Genomic DNA, 22,914 nt, shown 5'->3' with positions numbered 1-22,914 from the left:
CCACCAGGCCATCAGACTGTTTAATTCACGCTGATACAATTGTATTTCTATGCTCTGTTGACTGTCCTGTTGTACATACTGTTTATTATAAATTACTATAAATTGCACATTGTACATTTAGACAGAGACATAACATAAAGATTTTTACTTCTCATGTATGTGAAGGATGTAAATAATAAAGTCAGTTCAGTTCAATTAAAAATGTGTCCTTAATGGCAGGTAGGCTGGTGGCAGTGATGCTTTGGGCATTTTGACTATTCATTGAGGAGCCTTCCTGTCTGCCACAACCAATTTCCATACCAAGCAGATCTGCAGTATATTAGGAAGCTCTCTACCATGCATCTGTAGAAGGACGTGAGCATAGATGTGCATAATCCAGCTCTCCTTAGCCTCCTGAGAAACTAGAGGTTAGTGAGGTTTCCTGATTGTGAGGGATGTGTTGTGGGACCATGAGAGGTTGTGTGAGATGTGTACTCACAGGAGTTTGAAACTGCTTGCAGCTTCCGCTGCTGTGCTGATGATGTAAAGAGGACTGCGAGTTCTCCTGAAGTTGATAACCATCTCCTTTGTCTTATACTGATATGTATAGTACCTATAAAAAGTATTGGCACCCCCTCCCAGAAGAAGTTTTCATGTTTAATTGTTTTACAGCATTGAAACACAATGGATTTTGACACTAATCAGCAGAAAAATAACTCTTCGGTGTCAAAGTGAAAACAAATCTCTACACAGTGACCTAATTACAAATATAAAACACAAAATTACTGATTGCATAAGTATTCACCCCCACTTTAATATGACGCACCAAATCATCACTCCTGCAGCCAATTGGTTTTAGAAGTCATCACATAATTAGTTAAATGGAGATCACCTGTATGCAGTCAAGGTGTTTCAATTGATTGTAATAAAAATACGCCTGTATCTGGAAGATCAAACTGCTGGTGAGTCAGTATACTGACAGAAACTACACCATGAAGATAAAAGCACACTCCAAGCAACTCTGTGAAAAGGTTATTGAAAAGCACAAGTCAGGAGATGGATACAAGAAAATTTCCAAGTCACTGAATATCCCTTGGAATACAGTTAGGACAATCATCAAGAAATGGAAAGAATATGACTCAGTTATAAATATGCCTACAGCAGGCTATCCTCAGAAACTGAGTGACCGTGCAAGTAGGGGACTAGTGAGGGAGTCCACTAAGAGACCAATGGCAACTCTGGAGGAGTTACAAGCTTCAGTGGCTGAGATAGGAGAGACTCTGCATACAACAAATGTTGCTTGGGTGCTTCCAAATCGGGTGTTTCACCAATGGGAGAGTAGCTTTATGGGAGAGTAGACTAAACGCTTTGATTGGCTTATACCATGTTTGGTGTATGCCAAACACTACACATCATCAAAAACACCCGGTCCCTACCATGAAACACGGTAGTGGATGCACTGCAGCAGGCCCTGGAAGGCTTGAGAAGGTAGAAGGTAAAATGAATGCAGCAGAATACAAGAAAATCCTAGAGGAAAACTTGATGTAGTCTGCAAGAGAACTGCGACTTGGGAGAAGATTTGTTTTCCCGAACGACAATGACACCAAGCATAAAGCCAAAGCTACACAGGAATGGCTTAAAACAAAGGTAATGTCTTGGAATGCCCAAGTCAGAGTCCAGAGCTCAATCCAGTTGAGAATTTGTAGCTGGACTTGAAAAGGGCTATTCACTCATGATCCCCATGAAATCTGACAGAGCTTGAGCAGTTTGTAAAGAAAAATGGGGAAAAATTGCAGTGTCCAGATGTGCGAAGCTGATGGAGACCTTTCCACACACTCAAGGCTGTAGTTGCTGACAAAGTTGCATCTACTAAATACTTTTTACTTTGACATGAACAAATCTTTTTCTGTTGATCAGTGGGGGAAAAAAAAAGCCAAATTAAATCCATTGTCAATGTTGTAAAACATGAAATGCATAAAATAAACAAAATAAACTTCACCTTCCAAATCTTAAATTGCAACCCCATTTAGATCTTTGTGACAGGTGAGGGTGGGTTAATCCTGTGGCACCATGCCCAGGAATCCAAATATGAACTTAAGTGAAAACTAGTGAAGGAACAAGTCACACACAAAATGCTGGTAGAACACAGCAGGCTAGGCAGCATCTATAGGGCCGTCGACGTTTCGGGCCGGGACCCTACGTCAGGACTAACTGAAGGAACAAAGTGCCAGTTTCACCATCACTTGGCACACCACCCCTGCTGGACATGCAACAGTGCTGTACAAGTCCAGAATACTTAACTAACATATTTGTTTATATTATGCACATACTGGGTATCAATCATGTGATATACCTGATCCTCAAACTTCTATAACTCATTTAGAAAGGTCAGTTTGCAGCAAGTTAAACATCTCATTATGTACATAATTAATGTACAGTATCACACACTTCCAGCTCCTTGGGTACATATTTGAAGTTTAATATGTTATTTTGCTTCCAAACCAGATGATTGAAATAATATTTTATTCTTTGTCCTCACCACATTTGTCACCAGCTGCAATGGTAAATGCTAAATTTTTTCCCTACAACATTATCTCATTTGTACTGTAAACACCATACCTGAAGCAGGTTGGATTTTCCAGCAGACGCCAGCATTTGGCTGTGCTCTGGTACCTTTGAAGTTCCAGCACTTCATGGAAGGCAGGCAGTTCACAAATCACTGGAGAATAGATCTTTAAGATTGTAGGGACAGAAGTGGAGAGAGATCCAGAAATTCTAGATAAGGATATCAGCAACAGAAAAGTAGCTGTTTGCACCAGAGACCCAGGAGGCCATCCAGGATATTAGTCTCGCTTGGGAGAAGGTAGCTCTGGGTGTGAAACCCCATGTAATGTGTTGCAATAAAGGGTATTACCTCATTTTCTACACTTATTAGTGACCCAGATTGTGTGCAACTGCTTCTTGTCATTCCAGACTGGCAGGGAAATCGCTGCTCAGCATCAACTGCGATATCACCACTACCAAAGCAGGAAATCACTTATGCAGGTGAATTGCATGAGAGAGGTCATCTGTAATTAGTGATATGCAATTTGGTAAGAGGAAAAACAAATCTAGTGTGTCGAGTCACCAGATTGTATGAATAGTGCCTTGTTGAAATCAAATGAAGACCATGTGAGTGATACATTCAGAGAAAAGCTCTTAGGAATGCATGGTGAAATGCTTGTTGCAGTGTGTTATCTGTCGAATCCAGTGCACGAGATAACTGCGCACTGGTAAGAATCCTTGTCCTTTTGTGTCAAGGATTATGGAAGGCTAGGAGGGAATCACTTCTATTGGTACATACACTCAGTACCCACTTTATGAGCTACACATGTGCACCTGCTTGTTAATACATTTATCTAATCAACTAATCATGTGGCAGCAACTCAATGCATTAAAGCAGGCAGACATGGTAAAAGGTTCAGCTGTTGTTCAGAATGGGGAAGAAATGTGACCTAAGTGACATTGACCATGGAACGTTTGTAAGTGCCAGATAGGGTGGTTTGAGTATCTCAGAAACTGCTGATCTCCTGGGATTTTCACACACAAGTCTAGAGCTTAAAGAGAACAGTGTGAAAAACAAAAAAAAACATCCAGAGAGCGGCAGTTCTGTGGGCAAAAATGCCTTGTTAATGAGAAAGGTCAGAGAAGACCAGACTGGTTCAAGTTGATGGGAAGGTGACAGTAATTCAAATAACCACAGTGGTGTGCAGAACAGCATCTCAGAATACACATGACGAACCTTGAAGTGGATGGGCTACAACAGCAGAAGACCATGAGCATACACTCAGTGGCCACTTTTTTAGGTACACAGCAGTTGATGGATATTGCCTCAGCTTCCAAATCATACCAGTACTTAATATGCTCATGGAATCTCAGATCAGACCCATCAGAGCTCCACTAACTCCTGAGAGATGTCCAGAGTTCTTCAGGATCAGAGAGACTCCTCATTGGATAACACAGCATCCAGAGGGAAGCAGGGTTGGTTGTGTCACTCTGCTGCAGTGTCTATGCAGGTGGTTTGTGCAACAGGTTTGGCACTTGTGCTTGTGAATATACACCTTCCAGTTAATTACTGTTTCATTACGGTTGTATTTAATGCCCTTCTTTTCACTGGAGTCCTTTTGAGATTTAACTCAAAGCACAGCAGTGTTATGCTCCTTGCTTACCCTTGTTGTTGTCTGGGAAAAAGGACTACAGTCTCAACAGACGCTGTAAAGACGCAGTATTCATTTGCTACTTAACTATTGCTTCCTGCCACAATGCTGGCATTTAAATTTCAGTTTGAGAGTTTTAGTTAATGGCCCTTTCGGCCTAGCATTTATTGTTCTCCTTTTCCTTTAAATTCTGCCACAGTTCTTGTTAAAGTCAGTGAACTGTCGACCCACTTCACACTGGAACATATCCAAACATTCTGACAGGCTAGGTCTGGAACAGCATCATTATTTTGTTAAAGTTGTCCAAAATGAAAGGCATGCAATATTTGAAAAATAGTAACTTCCATTTAACTTATGCATTGAATAATGCACTTGTCTTTAAGCTTTAAATCTGATGCCTATAAAGATAATATATTGAACAATAAGTTGCCAAGCCCAAGTTGGATTAATATATTGTACAGTGTGGCATTGCATTCAAAGTATATTTCTGATTTCCACTAATGAAAAGGAATTTTAAATCATTGAAACACATTGCTATCATTTGTTTACATCATCACAAGTGGAAAAACCATGCCTCATCTTTAAAGTTGATGCTGTGGCTGATATTTCCATAGTATCTATTGTAAATTGGTAAATTGTAAATGGGTAAATTCCTAATGTCATATGTACCAAGGTGTGAAAATCTTGCCTTGGATACTGCTCATACAGAACAATTCATCGCAACAGACTATTCAGGTTATACAATAACAAAGTGTGAAATAGAGTTAGAGAGGAAGTGGAGTGCAGGTAGACAATAAGGTGCAAAGTCCTGTATGGGCAGGAGAAGTGAGGTCCAATGGCTCACAGTTTTTGGGGTCCTGTCAAAGGTGGGTCCAGGGCTCAAGGCCTGGTGTTTGGTGAGCAGTGGGTCCCATGGTCAATGCAAGGATCAAGGTCCAAGACTCAAATTGGAAGTTGAAGCCCGTTGGTCGGAGCCCCAATTCTGCGAATCTCTTCCAGTCTCTAGGGCAGTCAAAGGCCCAATGTCTGGGTGCAACGTCCAAACCTGGTTCCCCTGGAGACAGGAGGCCAGAGGCTGAAGAAATCGGACTCCCTTGGGGTTAGAAGACTATATATTGCATGGGTGAGAGGGAGGTACATGTTTGTTTTATTGTAGTTTTGTTCCTGTTGTGTTCCGTTGTGTTGTTCTGCTGAGCATTGTGGGTATGCCACGGGTGTCACTATGTGTGGGCAGACCCCAGTACCTCTGCTGTGTGTTTTGACGTACACATGATAAGTAAACTTGTATCTTAAATCTTACAGTGAAGTTGGTAATGTTTAAGGAAGATTTATGTGTGCTTTACAAGGGCTGTGTAGGTGTCTGGAATGAACTGCTGGGAGGAGTAGTTGAAGCAGATATGACAGTGACATTTAAGAGACATTTAGAGAGTCACTGAATAGGCAAAGAAGATTGTAGCCAGATGGAATTAATTTGAACTGGCATCATGATTGACACAAACACTGAGGGCCGAAGGGCCTCTTCCTGTGGTGCATTATTTTTATGTTTGAAATTTCAAATGTGGACATTAGCTCTCATAGATTCTGGGGGAAGATTGGTTGAGGAGGGGACTGAGTTTAAGAATGAAGAACACTTGATGAGAACATTGCTTCATTCCTAAGGATCCCCATCAATGTCCGCATTCTCTCTGCAGAGGGTCTCAGCTCCAACTAAGCCAGCAGGGGCACCTAGTACATGCTCACTGATAGGAGTTCTTCTAGTCCTGATGTGGCAGTGAAGCTCCATATTTAAGAAAGAAGAGAGGTATGAAAAAAGGTATTAACAAAGACATTATTAGGGCACATGAAAAAATAAGGCAATTAGGCAAATTCAACATGACTTGGTGAACGGAAATCCTATTTGACTGACTTATTGAAGCTTTTTGAATGAGTTACGTGCTCTGGATGAAGGGAACCACTGACATAACACATGCTTTCCAGAAGGCATTTCAAGTCATAAGAATAAATGATCGTTTGTACAGCACAGAAATGAGCTCATTGCCTGACTGTGTCCAAACTGACATCTTTGTCCATCTACACTAATCGCACATTTGAATATTATCCTTTTGTGCCCTGAATATTTAACCATCTGTCTAAATACACCTTAAATATAGTGATTGTATCGGACTCCACTGCCTCTTCTGGCATTTTCTGGTATAAAAAATGAAGCTTACCTCCAATCTTACCTTAAACCTATTTCCTTTTGTTTTTGATACCCCTACAGTGGGAAAAACATTTTGACTACATACCCCACCTGTGCCTCTCTGTGACCATAAGATATAGGAGCAGAATCAGGCAATTTGGCCCATCGAGTCTGCTCCACCAATTCATCTTGGCTGATCTATTCTCCCTCTGAGTCCCAGTCTCCTGCCATTTCCCCATATCCCATCATGGCTTGACCAATCAAGAATCTATCAACATCTGCCTTAAATATACCCACCTGTGGCAACAAATTCTACAGATTCACCACTCTCTGACTAAAGAAATTCCTCCTCATCTCCATTCTAAAAGGACGCCCCTCTATTCTGAGGCTGTGTCCTCTGATCTTAAACTCTACCGCCATAGGAAACAGACTTTACACATCCTCTTTATCAAGGCTTTTCAAAATTTGATAGTTTCAATGAGGTCGCCCCTCAATCTTTGGAATTCCAGTGAATACAGTCCCAGAGACATCAAACGCTCCTCATATAACAAGACTTTCAATTTCACCCCAAAACTAAAGATCTGATCCAGGCGACATTTTGCTGAATCTCAGCAAGTCAGGCAGCATCTATGCAAGTGAATAAACAGTTGCTGGTTCTAGCCAAGGCCCTTCGTAAGGATGTCACCCTAAACGTTGACTGGTTATTACTCTCTATAGATGTGCATTACTCTGGATTTCCAGCATCTGCAAAATTCTTGTCTTTATGACTTAATACTTTATATTAGAAACATTGAAACACAGAAAACCTACAGCACAATATAGGCCTTTGGCCCACAATGCTGTGCCGAATATATACTTGCTTTAGAAATTACCTAGGGTTACCCATAGCCCTCTTTTTTCTAAGCTCTGTGTACCTATTCGGGAATCTCTTAAAAGACCCTATCGTATCCATCTCCACCACTGTCGCTGGCAGCCCATTCCACGCACTCACCACTCTCTGCATGAAAAACATACCCCTAACATCTCCTCTGTACCTACTTCCAAGCACCTTAAAACTGTGCTCTCTCGTGTTAGCCATTTCAGCCCTTGGAAAAAGCCACTGACTATCCACATGATCAATGGCCCTCATCTTATACCGCTCTATCAGGTCACCTTGCACCCTCTGCCGGTCCAAGGAGAAAAGGCCAAGTTTGCTCAACCTATTCTCATAAGGCATGCTCCCCAATCCAGGTAACACTCCTGTAAATCTCCTCTGCACCCTTTCTATAGTTTCCACATCCTTCCTGTAGTGAAGCAACCAGAACTGAGCACAGTACTCCAAATGGGGCCTGACCAGGGTCCTATATAGCTGCAACATTACCTCTCGGCTCCTAAACTCAACCCCATGATTGATGAAGGCCAATGCATCATATGCTTTCTTAACCACAGAGTCAACCTGCGCAGCAGCTTTGAGTGTCCTATGAGCTCGGACCCCAAGATCCCTCTGATCTTCCACACTGCCAAGAGTCTTACCATTAATACCATATTCTGCCATCATATTTGACCTACCAAAATGAACCACCTCACACTTAACTGAATTGAACTCCAATTGCACTTCTCAGCCCAGATCTGTATCCTATCAATGTCTGCTGTAACCTCAGACAGCCCTCCATATTATCCACAACACCCACAACCTTTGTGTCATCAGCAAATTTACTAACCCATCCCTCCATTTCCTCATCCAGGTAATTTATAAAAATCATGAAGAGAAGGGGTCCCAGAACAGATCCCTGAGACACACCACTTGTCACCAACCTCCATGCAGAATATGACCCGTCTACAACCAGACTTTGCCTTCTGTGGGCAAGCCAATTTCAGATCCAAAAAGCAAGGTCCCCTTGGACCCCATCCCTCCTTACTTTCTCAATAAGCCCTCCATGGGTTACCTTATCAAATGCCTTGCTGAAATCCACATACACTTCATCTACTGCTCTACCTTCATCAATGACAAAGTCAAAGCTGATTCAAATAACTGAGACAGGATTTTCCCTTAACAAAATCATGATGACCATCCCTAATGAGTCATTACCTTTCCAAATGAACACAGGTCATACCCCTTAGGAATCTGTTCAACAATTTCCCTATCATTGATGGAAGACTCACTGGCCTGTAGTTAACTGGCTTTTCCTTTAACATTATCTTTTCTCCAATCTTCTAATACTTTGCCTGTAGCTAACAAGAGTGCAAAAGTCTCAGTAAGGGCCCCAACAATCTCTTACCTTTCTCCTTATAGCATTCTGGGATAGATCACATCTGCCTCTGGAGATTTATGTGCCTTAATCTGCTTCAAGACATAGAACGCCCCCATTATCTCAATACTGTTTAGTTCCAATCAATGCATCTCTCTTTCACCACGCTATCCTCCATATCCTTCTATTAGATGAATACAGACAATAAGTATTAATTTAGGACTTTGCTGACATTCACTGACTTCATATATAGATTCCCTCTTAGGTCCTTAAGGGACCCAGTCTTTCCAAACTTGCTTATTAAAATTTGAAGAATAACTTATCCTTTGTCTTGACTAAACCCTCAAAATTGCTCAAGGGAATTACTTGTTCGTAGTTGCCATTGCCTGCCATATGCTTCTTCAGTTTCTTGATCAAACGTTCCATATTCTTTGACATCAAGGTTTCCCTAACCTGGCCACCTTTTCCTTCATTTGATAAGGTGATAAGGTGAAATCTTATAGTACAGGAGGTAACATATTCACATGGATCGAAGATTAGTTGACCAACAGGAAACACTAAGTACTTATAATTGAATGTTATTTTTGTCAGGGTATCATGAGTGGTACCCCACAAGGCCCACACTGCTGTCTCAAGTGATTTGTCTAAATTATGTAAAAATGAGATAGAGATGGAAGTAAGTATAAGGACAGAAGAGGTTACCATGGAAAAAAGAATAATTTCAGTGGGCAAACATTTGACAAATGGAACACAACATGAGAAAATATGAAATTGTTCATATTGGCAAAAAAAAAAAGAAAAAAAGCATATCTAAATGGTGAAAGATGTACACTGAGATGCAAAGGGACCTAGGTGGCAAAGTGCATGTTTCGCAAAATGTGCATCAAGTTATTAAGAAAGCTAACATTAAGATACAATTTATTAAGTCAGGAGGAAATGCTTTAGTTGTGTTGGGCACAGGGGAGACTGCTATTCATATTTACAGTACAGAGCATAATATTGCTCTATTAATGCATTGGAAATGGTTCAGAAAATGGTTATCAGACAAATACTGGAAATGGATGGATCGTCATTTAAGAGAAGGTTGCACATCCGTTGGAATCGGAAGTGTCTTGAATGAAACACATAAGAGCCCTGAGGGTCTTCAAAATGTGGACGTAGTTCAGATTCCTGTCCTCATGGGTTGTTACTGATTTAAAACAAGGGGTTACCTACTTAAGACAGATGAACTAATTTTGTTTTCTCTCAGAAGATTCAGGAACTCTTTTCCACAAAAGGCAGTGAAAGCAGTTCTTGAATATTCTTAAAGCAGAGAGAAATAGATGCTTGATAAGAAAGGAGGTGAAAATGTTTGGCAGGTAAGTGAGGATCTGATCAAGGATATAACCCAAGCTTTTGTGATTTTATTACATGGTGAAGCAGGTTTGAGGGGCTGACTGACCGACTTCTGCTTCTACTTTTTTTTGTTTGCAGAACCTCTGTAGTTTTTAGAATAAACACTTTTCAGATGCTGCAGGCAACTGAAGCTACAAGTGGGACTGTGAGTGGTCCTTTAACTTCCACAACTGTGAGGCATTATGATGAGTTACAAGTGACCAACGTGATGGACCTTGCCAAACTACATTTAATATATTTGTTATTTATTCATGTATATTTTGTCGAGCTTCCCTGTGTGCTATGTACTGGCCGTAATGTGAGAGGGCATTCAGGGTATATGACTTACAAGTAAGATAAACTGGGGGGGGGGCCTGATGTCCCGCTCACCCAGGGAAAGTGCACGCGCAATACATTGCCTCTCTTTTCCCGGTGTAGTGATCGCCGCGTGGTCACTGTCTGGTTTGCTGGGCAGGAGGCCACTGCAAATGGCCTCTCCTACATTACTGCGTCCGTAGCAACACCTTCTCGTCAGTGCCCCCCGATTTTCACCAAGCTTGTATATCATGGCGTGACCGAGTGTCCGGCGATCTTGGTTGGCAGCCATCCTAAGAGAACGGCAATTCTGACTCCAAACCCGAGCAGGTGGGGCTCATCAGCCATCCACCTAGGAAAAGGACAACCCGAGGACCTCGCTGTCACCATCACAGCTTGCTAGGCTATGGCAGATGAACCCCGGGTGTAAAGGGTGGGCCCAGTACCGCACACACTGCACTCCACCTAAAAAAACCATTGCGCAGGCCGAAGGATGCGCCCACATCTACGACTATCGTCCCTGACAGCTGCTGCGGCTGGGTCTGCCTGTCCCGTACTGGCCTCGTCAGCCACCAGCGAGTCTGCAGCAGATGTGGGCAGCCCCCTTCCTAAATCTTCGTTCGCCAAGCCAAGCCATGAAGGAAGATAAACGGCAGCACATTTGTTCCTCACCTCTCTGTCTCTTGTGTGTGTTATTCATGGCCACCCAGCTTCGTAGTACCACATACATAACAGAATCACCCAGCATTTTTTTAAAAACAGAGGTAATTTGGTATGCCTTTTGTGCAAGAAAGTCATCACCCATGCAATTGAAAAATTACTGTAAAATATTTACTCTCATTTCCATATTTTCTGGAATGACCTGGTCTTGATATTTCCTTCTGGGACAAATCATCGAACACTTGAAAAATAAATTATGAAATCACATTTCTGGGCCCTTTTATAAGCTGCAGAATTCTATCATTATTTTTCACTCACTGATGGTAAGTTGCATAATTGGAAGATTTTCCCTTTTTAGCTTATTTAGTGGTTGTAAAGAAGTATCAAACACAGTGGCTCTCAGCCCTTGGACACAACATTCCGCATTCTCCAAATTCAGTTGGCTGTCTAGTTCGCTTATACAAATATCCTTCGTTTTCCTTTCTGCCCTCCTTTCTGAATCACTTCCCACGTCTTCAGTTTACACTTCCCTACCTAGTTTCTGTATTCATCACACAAGCAGAATCCTGAGTTGTATTCAACAGTGATCTTGTTTTTGTTGGGTGCCTACTTTTTAAATCACAACTGTATTTTCCTCTTACTGACTAGTCTTAAGGACAAAAATTTTTTAAAAAAAGCAGATTATGGTTAAAAATGAATTAACGCCCAATGTTTACTGTGTAAGGATGTTTCTCTGCAGTACATTTATGTTTGCTGTGTCAAATTCAGACCCCCTTCAGCTTGCTGGTGCAACAACATTTTTGCAGAGAAGCTAACATATTGTATCAGGGTAAGGAATTTTAAAAGGAGTGGAACTTTAAATAGGATTTCAAACACTGCAAATGCCTTACACAAACTCTATTGTTACTCTTCTAACATGGGAGCCAGTAATCATCGGATGATCAGAGGTGGAGATGGTCAGTAACTTTAAATTCCGGGGTGTCACTATCTCAGAAGACCTGTCCTGGACCATCATATAAATATAATGGTGAAGAATGCACACAGCACCTCTATTTCCTCAGGAGTCTGCAGAGATTAGGCACATCATCAAAAACCTTGGCAAACTTCTATCGATGTGTGGTGGAAAGTGTGCTGATTGGCTGCATTATGGCCTGGTATGGGAACCCCAATACCTCTGAGCAAAAAATCCTACAAAAGGTAGTGGATTTGGCCAAGTAAATCATGGGTAAAACCCTCCCAATCATTGAGCACATCTACGTGAAATGCTGCTGTAGAAAAGCAGCATCCATCATCAAAGATCCTCACCACCCAGGCAAAGCTCCTTTCTCGCTGCTGCCATCAGGTAGAAGGTAGAAACATAGAAACATAGAAAATAGGGCCAGGAGTAGGCCATTCGGCCCTTCGAGCCTGCACCACCATTCAGTATGATCATGGCTGATCATCCAACTCAGAACCCTGTACCTGCTTTCTCTCCATACCCCATGATCCCTTTAGCCACAAGGGCCATATCTAATTTCCTCTTAAATATAGCCAATGAACCAGCCTCAACTGTTTCCTGGGCAGAGAATTCCACAGATTCACCACTCTCTGTGTGAAGAGGTTTTTCCTCATCTTGGTCCTAAAAGGCTTCCCCTTTATCCTTAAACTGTGACCCCTCGTTCTGGACTTCCCCAACATCGGAAACTATCTTCCTGCATCTAGCCTGTCCAATCCCTTTAGAATTTTATATGTTTCAATAAGATCCCCCCTCAATCTTCTAAATTCCAGTGAGTATAAGCCTAGTCGATCCAGTCTTTCTTCATATGAAAGTCCTGCCATCCCAGGAATCAATCTGGTGAACCTTCTTTGTACTCCCTCTATGGTAAGAACGTCTTTCCTCAGATTAGGGGACCAAAACTGCACACAATATTCTAGGTGCGGTCTCACCAAGGCCTTGTACAACTGCAGTAGAACCTCCCTGCGCCTGTACTCAAATCCTTTTACTATGAATGCCAACATACTATTTGCCTTTTTCACCGCCTGCTGTACCTGCATGCCCACCTTCAATGACAGGTGTACAATGACACCCAGGTCTTGTTGCACCTCCCCTTTTCTTAATCGGCCACCGTTCAGATAATAATCTGTTTTCCTGTTCTTGCAACCAAAGTGGATAACCTCACATTTATCCACATTAAGTTGCATCTGCCATGAATTTGCCCACTCACCTAACCTATCCAAGTCACCCTGCATCCTCTTAGCATCCTCCTCACAGCTAACACCGCCGCCCAGCTTCGTGTCATCCGCAAACTTGGAGATGCTGCATTTAATTCCCTCGTCTAAATCATTAATATATATTGTAAACAACTGGGGTCCCAGCACTGAGCCTTGTGGTACCCCACTAGTCACTGCCTGCCATTCTGAAAAGGTCCCGTTTACTCCCACTCTTTCCTTCCTGTCTGCCAACCAATTCTCTATCCACATCAATACCATACCCCCAATACCGTGTGCTTTAAGTTTGCACACTAATCTCCTGTGTGGGACCTTGTCAAAAGCCTTCTGAAAATCTAAATATACCACATCCACTGGCTCTCCCCTATCCACTCTACTAGTTACATCTTCAAAAAATTCTATAAGATTCAATAGACAATAGACAATAGGTGCAGAAGTAGATCATTCGGCCCTTCGAGCCTGCACCGCCATTCTGAGATCGTGGCTAATCATCTACTATTAATACTTGGTTTCTGCCTTGTCCCCATATCCCTTGATTCCCCTATCCATAAGATACCTATCTAGCTCCTTCTTGAAAGCATCCAGAGAATTGGCCTCCACTACCTTCCGAGGCAGTGCATTCCAGACCCCCACAACTCTCTGGGAGAAGAAGTTTTTCCTTAACTCTGTCCTAAATGACCTACTCCTTATTCGCAAACCATGCCCTCTGGTACTGGACTCTCCCAGCATCTGGAACATATTTCCTGCCTCTATCTTGTCCAATCCCTTAATAATCTTATAAGTTGCAATCAGATCCCCTCTCAATCTCCTTAATTCCAGCGTGTACAAGCCCAGTCTCTCTAACTTCTCTGCGTAAGACAGTCTGGACATCCCAGGAATTAACCTCGTGAATCTACGCTGCACTTCCTCTATAGCCAGGATGTCCTTCCTTAACCCAAGAGACCAAAACTGTACACAATACTCCAATATTCAATATTCATCAGACATGATTTTCCTTTCACAAATCCATGCTGACTTTGTCCGATGATTTCACCTCTTTCCAAATGTGCTGTTATCACATCTTTGATAACCGACTCTAGTATTTTCCCCACCACCGATGTCAGACTAACCGGTCTATAATTCCCCAGTTTCTCTCTCCCTCCTTTTTTAAAAAGTGGGGTTACATTAGCCACCCTCCAATCCTCAGGAACTAATCCAGAATCTAAGGAGTTCTGAAAAATTATCACTAATGCATCCACTATTTCTTGGGCTACTTCCTTAAGCACTCTGGGATGCAGACCCTCTGTCCCTGGTGATTTATCTGCCTTTAATCCCTTCAACTTACCTAACACCACTTCCCTACTAACATGTATTTCCCTCAGTGCCTCCATCTCACTAGATCCTCGGTCGCTTACTATTTCCGGAAGATTATTTATGTCCTCCTTAGTGAAGACAGAACCAAAGTAGTTATTCAATTGGTCTGCCATTTCTTTGTTCCCTATGATCAATTCAGCTGTTTCTGACTGTAAAGGACCTACATTTGTCTTGACCAATCTTTTTCTTTTCACATATCTATAAAAGCTTTTACAGTCAGTTTTTATGTTCCCTGCCAGCTTTCTCTCAATCTTTTTTCCTTTTCCTAATTAAGCCCTTTGTCCTCCTCTGCTGGTCTCTGAATTTCTCCCAGTCCTCAGGTGTGTCGCTTTTTTTTGCTAATTTATATGTTTCTTCTTTGGACTTGATACTATCCCTAATTTCCCTTGTCAGCCATGGGTGCACTACCTTCCCTGGTTTATTCTTTTGTCAAACTGGGATGAACAATTGTTGTAGTTCATCCATGCGATCTTTAAATGCTTGCCATTGCATATCCACCGACAACCCTTTAAGTATCATTTGCCAGTCTATCTTAGCTAATTCACATCTCATACCTTCAAAGTTACCCTTCTTTAAGTTCAGAACCTTTGTTTCTGAATTAACGATGTCACTCTCCATCTTAATGAAGAATTCCACCATATTATGGTCACTCTTACCCAAGGAGCCTTGCACGACAGGATTGCTAACTAACCCTTCCTCATTGCTCAATACCCAATCTAGAGTGGCCTGCTCTCTAGTTGGTTCCTCGACATGCTGGTTCAGAAAACCATCCCGCATACATTCCAAGAAATCCTCTTCCTCAGCACCCTTACCAATTTGGTTCACCCAATCTATATGTAGATTGAAGTCACTCATTATAACTACTGTTCCTTTATTGCAAGCATTTCTAATTTCCTGTTTAATGCCATCCCCAACCTCACTACTACTGTACTGGCCTGTACACAACACCCACCAGTGTTTTCTGCCCCTTAGTGTTATGCAGCTCTACCCATATCAATTCTACATCCTCCAGGCTAATGTCCTTCCTTTCTATTGCGTTAATCTCCTCTTTAACCAGCAATGCTACCCCACCTCCTTTTCTTTCCTGTCTATCCCTCCTGAATATTGAATATCCCTGGATGTTGAGCTCCCATCCTTGGTCACCCTGGAGCCATGTCTCTGTGATCCCAACTATATCATATTCATTAATAACTATCTGCACATTCAATTCATCCACCTTGTTACGAATGGTCCTGGCATTGTCACACAAAGCCTTCAGGCTTGTTTTTACAACACTCTTAGCCCTTATACGATTATGTTGAAAAGTGGCTCTTTTTGCTTTTTGCCCTGGATTTGCCTGCCTGCCACTTTTATATTTCACCTTACTACTTTTTGCTTCTACCCTCATTTTACACCCCTATGTCCCTCTGCACGTATTCCCATCCCCCTGCCACATTAGTTTAAATCCTCCTGAACAGCAGTAGCAAACACTCCCCCATGACATTGGTTCCAGTCCAGCCCAGGTGCAGACCGTCCTGTTTATACCGGTCCCACCTTCCCCAGAACTGGTTCCAATGCCCCAGAAATTTGAATCCCTTCCCCTTGCACCATTTTTCAAGCCACGTATTCATCTGAAATATCCTACTATTTCTACTTTGACTAGCACGTGGCACTGGTAGTAATCCAGAGATTATTACCTTTGTGGTCCTACTTTTTAGTTTATCTCCTAACTCTCTAAATTCACCTTGTAGGACCTCATCTGTTTTTTACCTATATCGTTGGTATCTATGTGCACCACGACCACTGGCTGTTCACCCTCCCATTCCAGAATGTCCTGCAGCCGCTCAGAGACATCCTTGACCCTTGCACCAGGGAGGCAACATACCATCCTGGAGTCTCGTTTGCGGCCGCAGAAACGCCTATCTATTCCCCTTACAATCGAATCCCCTATCATTATAGCTCTCCCACTCCTTTTCCTTCCCTCCTGGGCCGCAGAGCCACCCATGATGCAATGAACTCAGCTGCTGCTGCTGCCTTCCCCTGATGAGACATCTCCCCCAACAGTATCCAAAACAGTATATCTGTTTAGGAGGGAGATTACCTCAGGGGACTCCTGCACTACCTGCCTACTGCTACGCTGTCTAGTGGCCACCCCTTCCCTTTCTGCCTGTGTAGCCTTTACCTGCGTTGTGGCCAACTCACTGAACATGCTATTCAGGACTTTCTCAGCATCGCGGATGCTCCAGTATGAATCCAATCGCAGCTCCGGCACGAAAGCGGCCAGTGAGTGAGTGGGCCAGTGAAGGAGTGGAGATTTGAGGCTTTGACTTGAGAGATTCTGGCAGTTTTGGCAGTTGGACTGTGCAATCAAGTCAATCAAGATTTGAATAGCTCGGACTCAGCAGAAAGCAGCTGATTGGGCAATCGAGGTCAGGTGACCAAGCAGTTTGAAAAGCTCAAACAAATAAATAGAGGGTTACCTCAAGCGGAGCGGCCTGTGGAAAGTGGCAAGTGAGTGAGTGGGCCAGTGAAGGAGTGGAGATTTGAGGCTTTGACTCGAGAGATTCTGGCAGTTTTGGCAGTTGGACTGTGCAATCAAGTCAATCAAGGTACTGGTGCCTCAGGACTCACACCACCAGGTTCAAGAACAGTTACTACCCCTCAACCATCAGGCTCTTGAACAAAATGGGATAACTACACTCATTTAAGCTCTCTGATGTATTGTTATTTCATGCTCATTAATTATTCCAGTTTACTTATGATCTGCATTTGTGCAGTTTGTTTACAGTTTACAGATCCTGCTTACAGTTACTATTCTATAGATTTGCTAAGTGTGCCTGCAGGAAAAGAATCTCAGGGTTGTATGGGGTGACATGTATGTACTCTGATAACAAATCTTACTTTGAATTCTGAAGTTTTGAACATTGAATCAAGAACATTAAAAGTACATCTTAGCTTCTTTCAATGCCAGTTGACAACAATGTAATATGTCTTTTTGGCCATGTAGAAATGCTTGCCAGATGAGACCACTAAACATGTGCTTCTGTGTGCAACCTAAATAAACCTGCAATAATTAGGCGTGAGTAACAATTCCAAAGTAATTTTTTCTGCCCAACAGAAGTGCAAGGTACTTGTCCCAAAATAAACTGCATCCAGGGAAATATTTTACTAATAATCTCTTAAAAATTAAAAGCACAAGCTCTTTGGGACACTTTAAATTTTAAATGCTTTTGTAATTACTATTATAATGTACTTAACAAAAAGAGCAACGTGGCAATACTTTGAATGGGCAAGGTCCAGTGCACCCTTCCACAGACTGCATGTCTAACCTGCTCTAATGAGTTTCTCCTCCCACATGTTTAATCTTCAGAAGTCTGTCCATAAATACTTCCTCATCTCTGAAAGTAACTGCGCAAATCCAGAATATCAACCAATTTCTTTATCTGTTCTACACAATTCTGATAAGCAACTCTCTGCAAAAAAGGCGTGGATTACCATGCTTGAACGAACATTCAGTTATTTTAATTTATAAATGTTCACAGACTTTTCTTTAGTAAATGTGGATCTAATTAATATTTCAAAAAGCTTAATTACATGGGATCATGTTTTTCTTTGCTGAGAATAATTCACAAATTTTCTGCTCCATTCACTTAAGCAATTTCTTAATGCCTTTGATGGAGCATGTTAAATCGAAACTTGTTTCTTCAGCTTTGTATTACTGAAACTAAAGACTGGGCATTCATTTCTTGCTATCTTTATTAAGCCTTTTCCATTAGAACTTGCAACAGTATATCTATAAATTAAAATTGATACAATCATTTATCAGTAGGCAAACAAATTCTGAAGATCTACACCTGCTAAAGTGATTAACTCGATCTATTGGAGATTACTGCATCAATATAAACATGCTGAGAATTAAACCCAAGGGACCTGTTTACATTTGTATGCATCAAACCATTCTGAAAGCTTAGATTTTTTTTCAATAACCCATACCCAACTATATGGTAACAATGATTTTCTTAAATGTTGCTCCTATGGCACTATGTATTATTGCAAGTAAATCTGTTCCATACTTCTACACTTTTACCTTGAAGGAAAATAATATACCTCTTAAAGCATGCTACTCAAAGAACTGAAAAGAAATGTTCTAATTTCCCCAATTCCACCATTTCAGTGTCAAAAATGATCCAAAGCCATCCAAAGTGATAACCTATTAATGGAACAAAACTAATTTTGATTATCTGTCCTATATCCCTAAAACAAATATTTCTAAGTCTGCTAGTGAAAACAGTACAGGGACTAGTAGCCATTTAGCTGTATTATTTGAGCAACATTGTAAATATATTGTTTGATTAAGCATTCTTTGTTAATTTAAATAATTCCATAAGGGTTAAATGTAGAAATATGTGAATGGCATACGTCATTATGCCACCATGTCACAAGTGGCGACTCGCTTAATGTAAAATCAAACCCAAGTACACCCATCTCTTGGCTCCGTGCATTTCCTTCAATCAGTTTTATGTTTTGGAGTTAAAAAACATAACAATATCCCTTGAGATTTGCTTTCTTGTCAGAGTATTTGGCATTGTTTGTGCCACAATAGGCTTAAACTTCTAATACTGCTTCTTCTGGAACACACCACTTACCACAGATGTCCTGTATTTACAGTTATACACATAATTAATGATATTTATAGATTGATAATTTATTTTCTCTCTGAAGATAGAGAGAACAGAACTGACATCTCTAATGCTGAAAATCTTTTCCTAAAATTGTTACCAAATGTATATTCTATGAAAGAACTGGTGCAAAGCTCAAAGACTAATCCAAGGGATGGCAGGTCATTCACATGAAACTCCTGAGTTTATAAAAATGAAGCTTAACAGAGTAAATTCAAAAATGATGTTTCACGTAGCTGAGGCATCCAAAACCTCCAGAGTCCCAGTGTCAAACTAAGGGGTTGGCCACAAAAGTAATGATTCTCCCAAAGGGTCATGAGTATTTGAAATTTTCCAACCAAAAGGCTCAGCAGAGAAGTATATTAAAAAAAAGTCAGTAGATTTTTAGATATTAAGGGAGTCAAGGATATGGGACTAGTGTAAAAAAGATTAGCATGATCTTGATGAATTTGGAACATATAAATGGGGTTGACTAGTGTACATGACATTGGAACAACCTTCAGTACATTTTCCAACAACTATTAAAAACCCATTCTCAAACTCATCACAACATTAAAGCTGCAAATGATGGCACACTCATTTATATATTGCACACAATACCATGAGCAGCAGAGGGATGTCACACAGGTTGGGAAGTGGAAGTTAGGTGAGAAGGAAAGGTGATCTAATCTCTCTACATGCACAGGCAGAACATTCACTATCAACCATTCCCCAACGTGATATCTAACACACCAACAAGTGTTATTAGTCTCACTGATTCATGCCAGTAATTTACCTGAATTTAATGAATGTGGCCCTGTATCTGGAAAATAAATATCAAAATGGGATACAAAATGAAAAAAAACCCACAACATATCTTATCTATTTAATGGAAATAAACAATTACAATGCCACTTTGTTGGAATATACAATCAATGCTAATGAAACATACTAGCAGATAGGTTATTAGCATAAAGTAATTTATCTAGCTAATAGAGTAGCATTATCACACGAATAAAGCCAGCAGAACTGTCACTATTGGCTAGACTTTTGTCTGACCTATCAACTGATCATTATAACGGTCACTGCAGCTTGTTTTATGCAGAAATGGAAAAATGGGCTTTGTGGTTTGGGGACTGAGTGTCCCCAAATGATAAATAAGTTCAAGGAACGGTAATGCCAAATTCTGGCTTTATTCAAATACCGGTAGTTTATTTGCACCATCCATCAGCTTCTTTAACAATAATATTTACAGATTTCATCAACCTTATTGTAACTGAGCAGCTAAGCAACAATGCTGCCTGTTTGTTTTAATCATGCTGCAATGCTCATCATAATATTAACACTAAACAAAATCTAACCTTGTTTTGCTGATGAGTGTCTAATGCAAGGCTAAAAGCAGGATGCTTGACACACAATTGTTTCAGCACAGGAGCCTATTCCGTCCATTGAGTTTATACCAGCTCCAAATAAAAATCAATCTAGCTCATCCCACATTCTCCATCCCTCTCCTCATAGTCCTGAAAATTCATTCCTTTCCGACACATATCCAGTTCACTTTTTGGTACTACCATTGAATGTTCCTCCTCAAATTACCATGGCAGTGCACACCAAATACTTTGTAGAGGATAATTCCTCAAGTATTTTGGTTCTTCTACAAATCAACTCCGAGCCCGCTAGTGTCTAATATTTTTCACCAATGTGAACAGTTTTTCTCCATTTAGTTTATCTTTTATGATATTATGTACCTTCAACACATCTTAACTTTCACTGTTCATCCTGACAGCACAACTTCTCTATCTATATAAAAAAAAGACGATGCTTTTTAACTATGTTCTCGAATTTGCCTTCCATTTTTTTTTTAACAAATTAGTACTTAGAACATTGGAGGACAGTACAGGACCTTTGGTCCACGACCTTGTGCTGACCTCCTAACCTATTCTGAGATCAATATATCCCTTCCCTCCTACTTAGTCCTCCAATTTCTATCCTCCATCTGCCCATCTAACAGTTTCTTAAATACCCTCTAATGTATCTGCCTCTACCACACCCGGCAGAGCATTCCATGCACCCACCACTCTACATGTAAAGAACTTACCCCTGACACTCACCTTGTATTTTTCTTCAGTCACCTTAAAATTATGCCCCCTTCATATTAGCCACCCCTGCCCTGGGGGAAAAAGTCTCTGGCTATCCACTCTATCTATGCCTCTATCATCTTGTATACCTCTATCAAGTCACTTCTCATCCTCTTCGCTTCAAAGAGAAAAGACCGAGCTCCTCTACCTATCTTCATAAGACATGCCCTCTGGTAAATCTCCTCTGTACCCTCTCTAAAGCTTCTACATCTTTCCTATATTGAGATGGCCAGAACCGAACAGAATAATCCAAGTGTGGTCTAACCAGGGATTCATAGAGCTACAACATTAACCCACAGCAAATTATCCATATACAATCCCAGAATCCTCTATCTTACATTGCACATTTCCATTCTTCCTACTAAAATGCAAGACGTTACATTTCTTCCGCCATCTACAGTATTTACCTGCTCCACCAACCCATCAATATATCATTGGCCTTTTGATGTCCTTCATAATTCACTCTGCCTCCATATTATGCAGCAAATCATGAGTACAAAGGTGGAGAGGCAATGGTCTCAGTGCTGTGCTGGAACACTCTACAGTACATTCCTTCCCAATCTGAGAAACAACCTCTCATTACTATAACCGGCCACTTATTTTTCATGCTGAGGCAGACTCTGTTAGTTCATGAGCCACAATCTTAATGGCAAGCCTATCATGCAACACCTTCTCAAATGTTTTCTCTAAGTCCTTATAAGCCAAATTAACCAGACTTTCTCAGTGACAATACAACCTCATCAGTAAAGTCTATTGTTAGTTGGACATGATTTGCCTTGAACTTCACCATTATGAAAATAATCATTCATTTTATTCAACTTTCCTAATTCTACCATCAGTTAAAAAGGAGCAGAATGGATTAATTGCCCTTCAAAATATAGAATCAAGTCTCATTCACAGTATTTGGTTACGTTTGAGCTCATGCACAGTAATGACTGTGTCACAGCAGAGAAAGAGGGGGAATGAGGGGAAGGCAGGGAAACTGACTACTAAGATACACCAGTTCTGTTTTTAGCTAACAATTTAATGGTTCACCAAAGAAATGCTACAATTAACTTAATTAACTAACTTTTCTTCATCTGTTAGCCCTCTTGGCTTCAACTGCAGTTTTTCATAGAAATGATCTTGTCAGGGTGAGTGAGTCAGTCCACAATTATGCAGCACTTACATTGCCTTAAGATCTTATCTGAATCACAGGAAATGTGAGACTAGAAATTCAGATGTGTAGCGTGGAATTTTCTAAAGCTTTATGATGTAAATCTGATACTTTCCACTGTAAAATGTGATAATAATGATTTACTGGTCAAACTGTGTGCCAGCCTTGAAATTCCATTAGTTCGTGCTTCGGAGCTTTGATTGGGAAAATAGTCCACGTGACTGAATGGTATCCCTGTTCCTGGGAACTTTCAGAACTAGGTTCCCACACTATTGCTTTTTTTGCTGTAGTACAATTTAATGGGAACTAATCACCCACTCAAGAGAACTAACTTGTGATTATCCACTTTAATTTGTTTACATACGTGCTGTTCTCATTGTAGCACCATTGTAGTACCCATCACTTATCCCCATGTTCACGTCAGCCTATCCAATGCTTTGCTGAGGCCAGGCTTCTTCCTCAAGTCCACTCAATCCTCTGATACAATTTCT

At 41.0% G+C, this 22,914-nt stretch overlaps 1 protein-coding gene across 3 annotated transcripts in view; it reads right to left on the bottom strand.

Annotated features, from left to right (window-relative positions):
- The window catches only part of rims2a (regulating synaptic membrane exocytosis 2a), a 1,051,530-nt gene that overhangs the window by 360,869 nt on the left and 667,747 nt on the right, over nt 1–22,914 (bottom strand). For 2 of the 3 annotated variants that reach the window (XM_073052005.1, XM_073052014.1), the window contains exon 13: nt 19,926–19,952. The exons of the other annotated variant lie outside the window; for it this stretch is intronic. In XM_073052005.1, coding sequence (XP_072908106.1) covers nt 19,926–19,952 — 27 coding nt within the window. The remainder of the gene's footprint in view (nt 1–19,925; nt 19,953–22,914) is intronic. 3 annotated transcript variants of the gene reach the window in all.

Source organism: Hemitrygon akajei, chromosome 1 (assembly GCF_048418815.1).
Source record: "Hemitrygon akajei chromosome 1, sHemAka1.3, whole genome shotgun sequence".
NCBI lineage: Eukaryota > Metazoa > Chordata > Chondrichthyes > Myliobatiformes > Dasyatidae > Hemitrygon > Hemitrygon akajei.
Note: the sequence above shows the minus strand (reverse complement) of the source record. Positions and strands in the feature narration are given on the sequence as shown.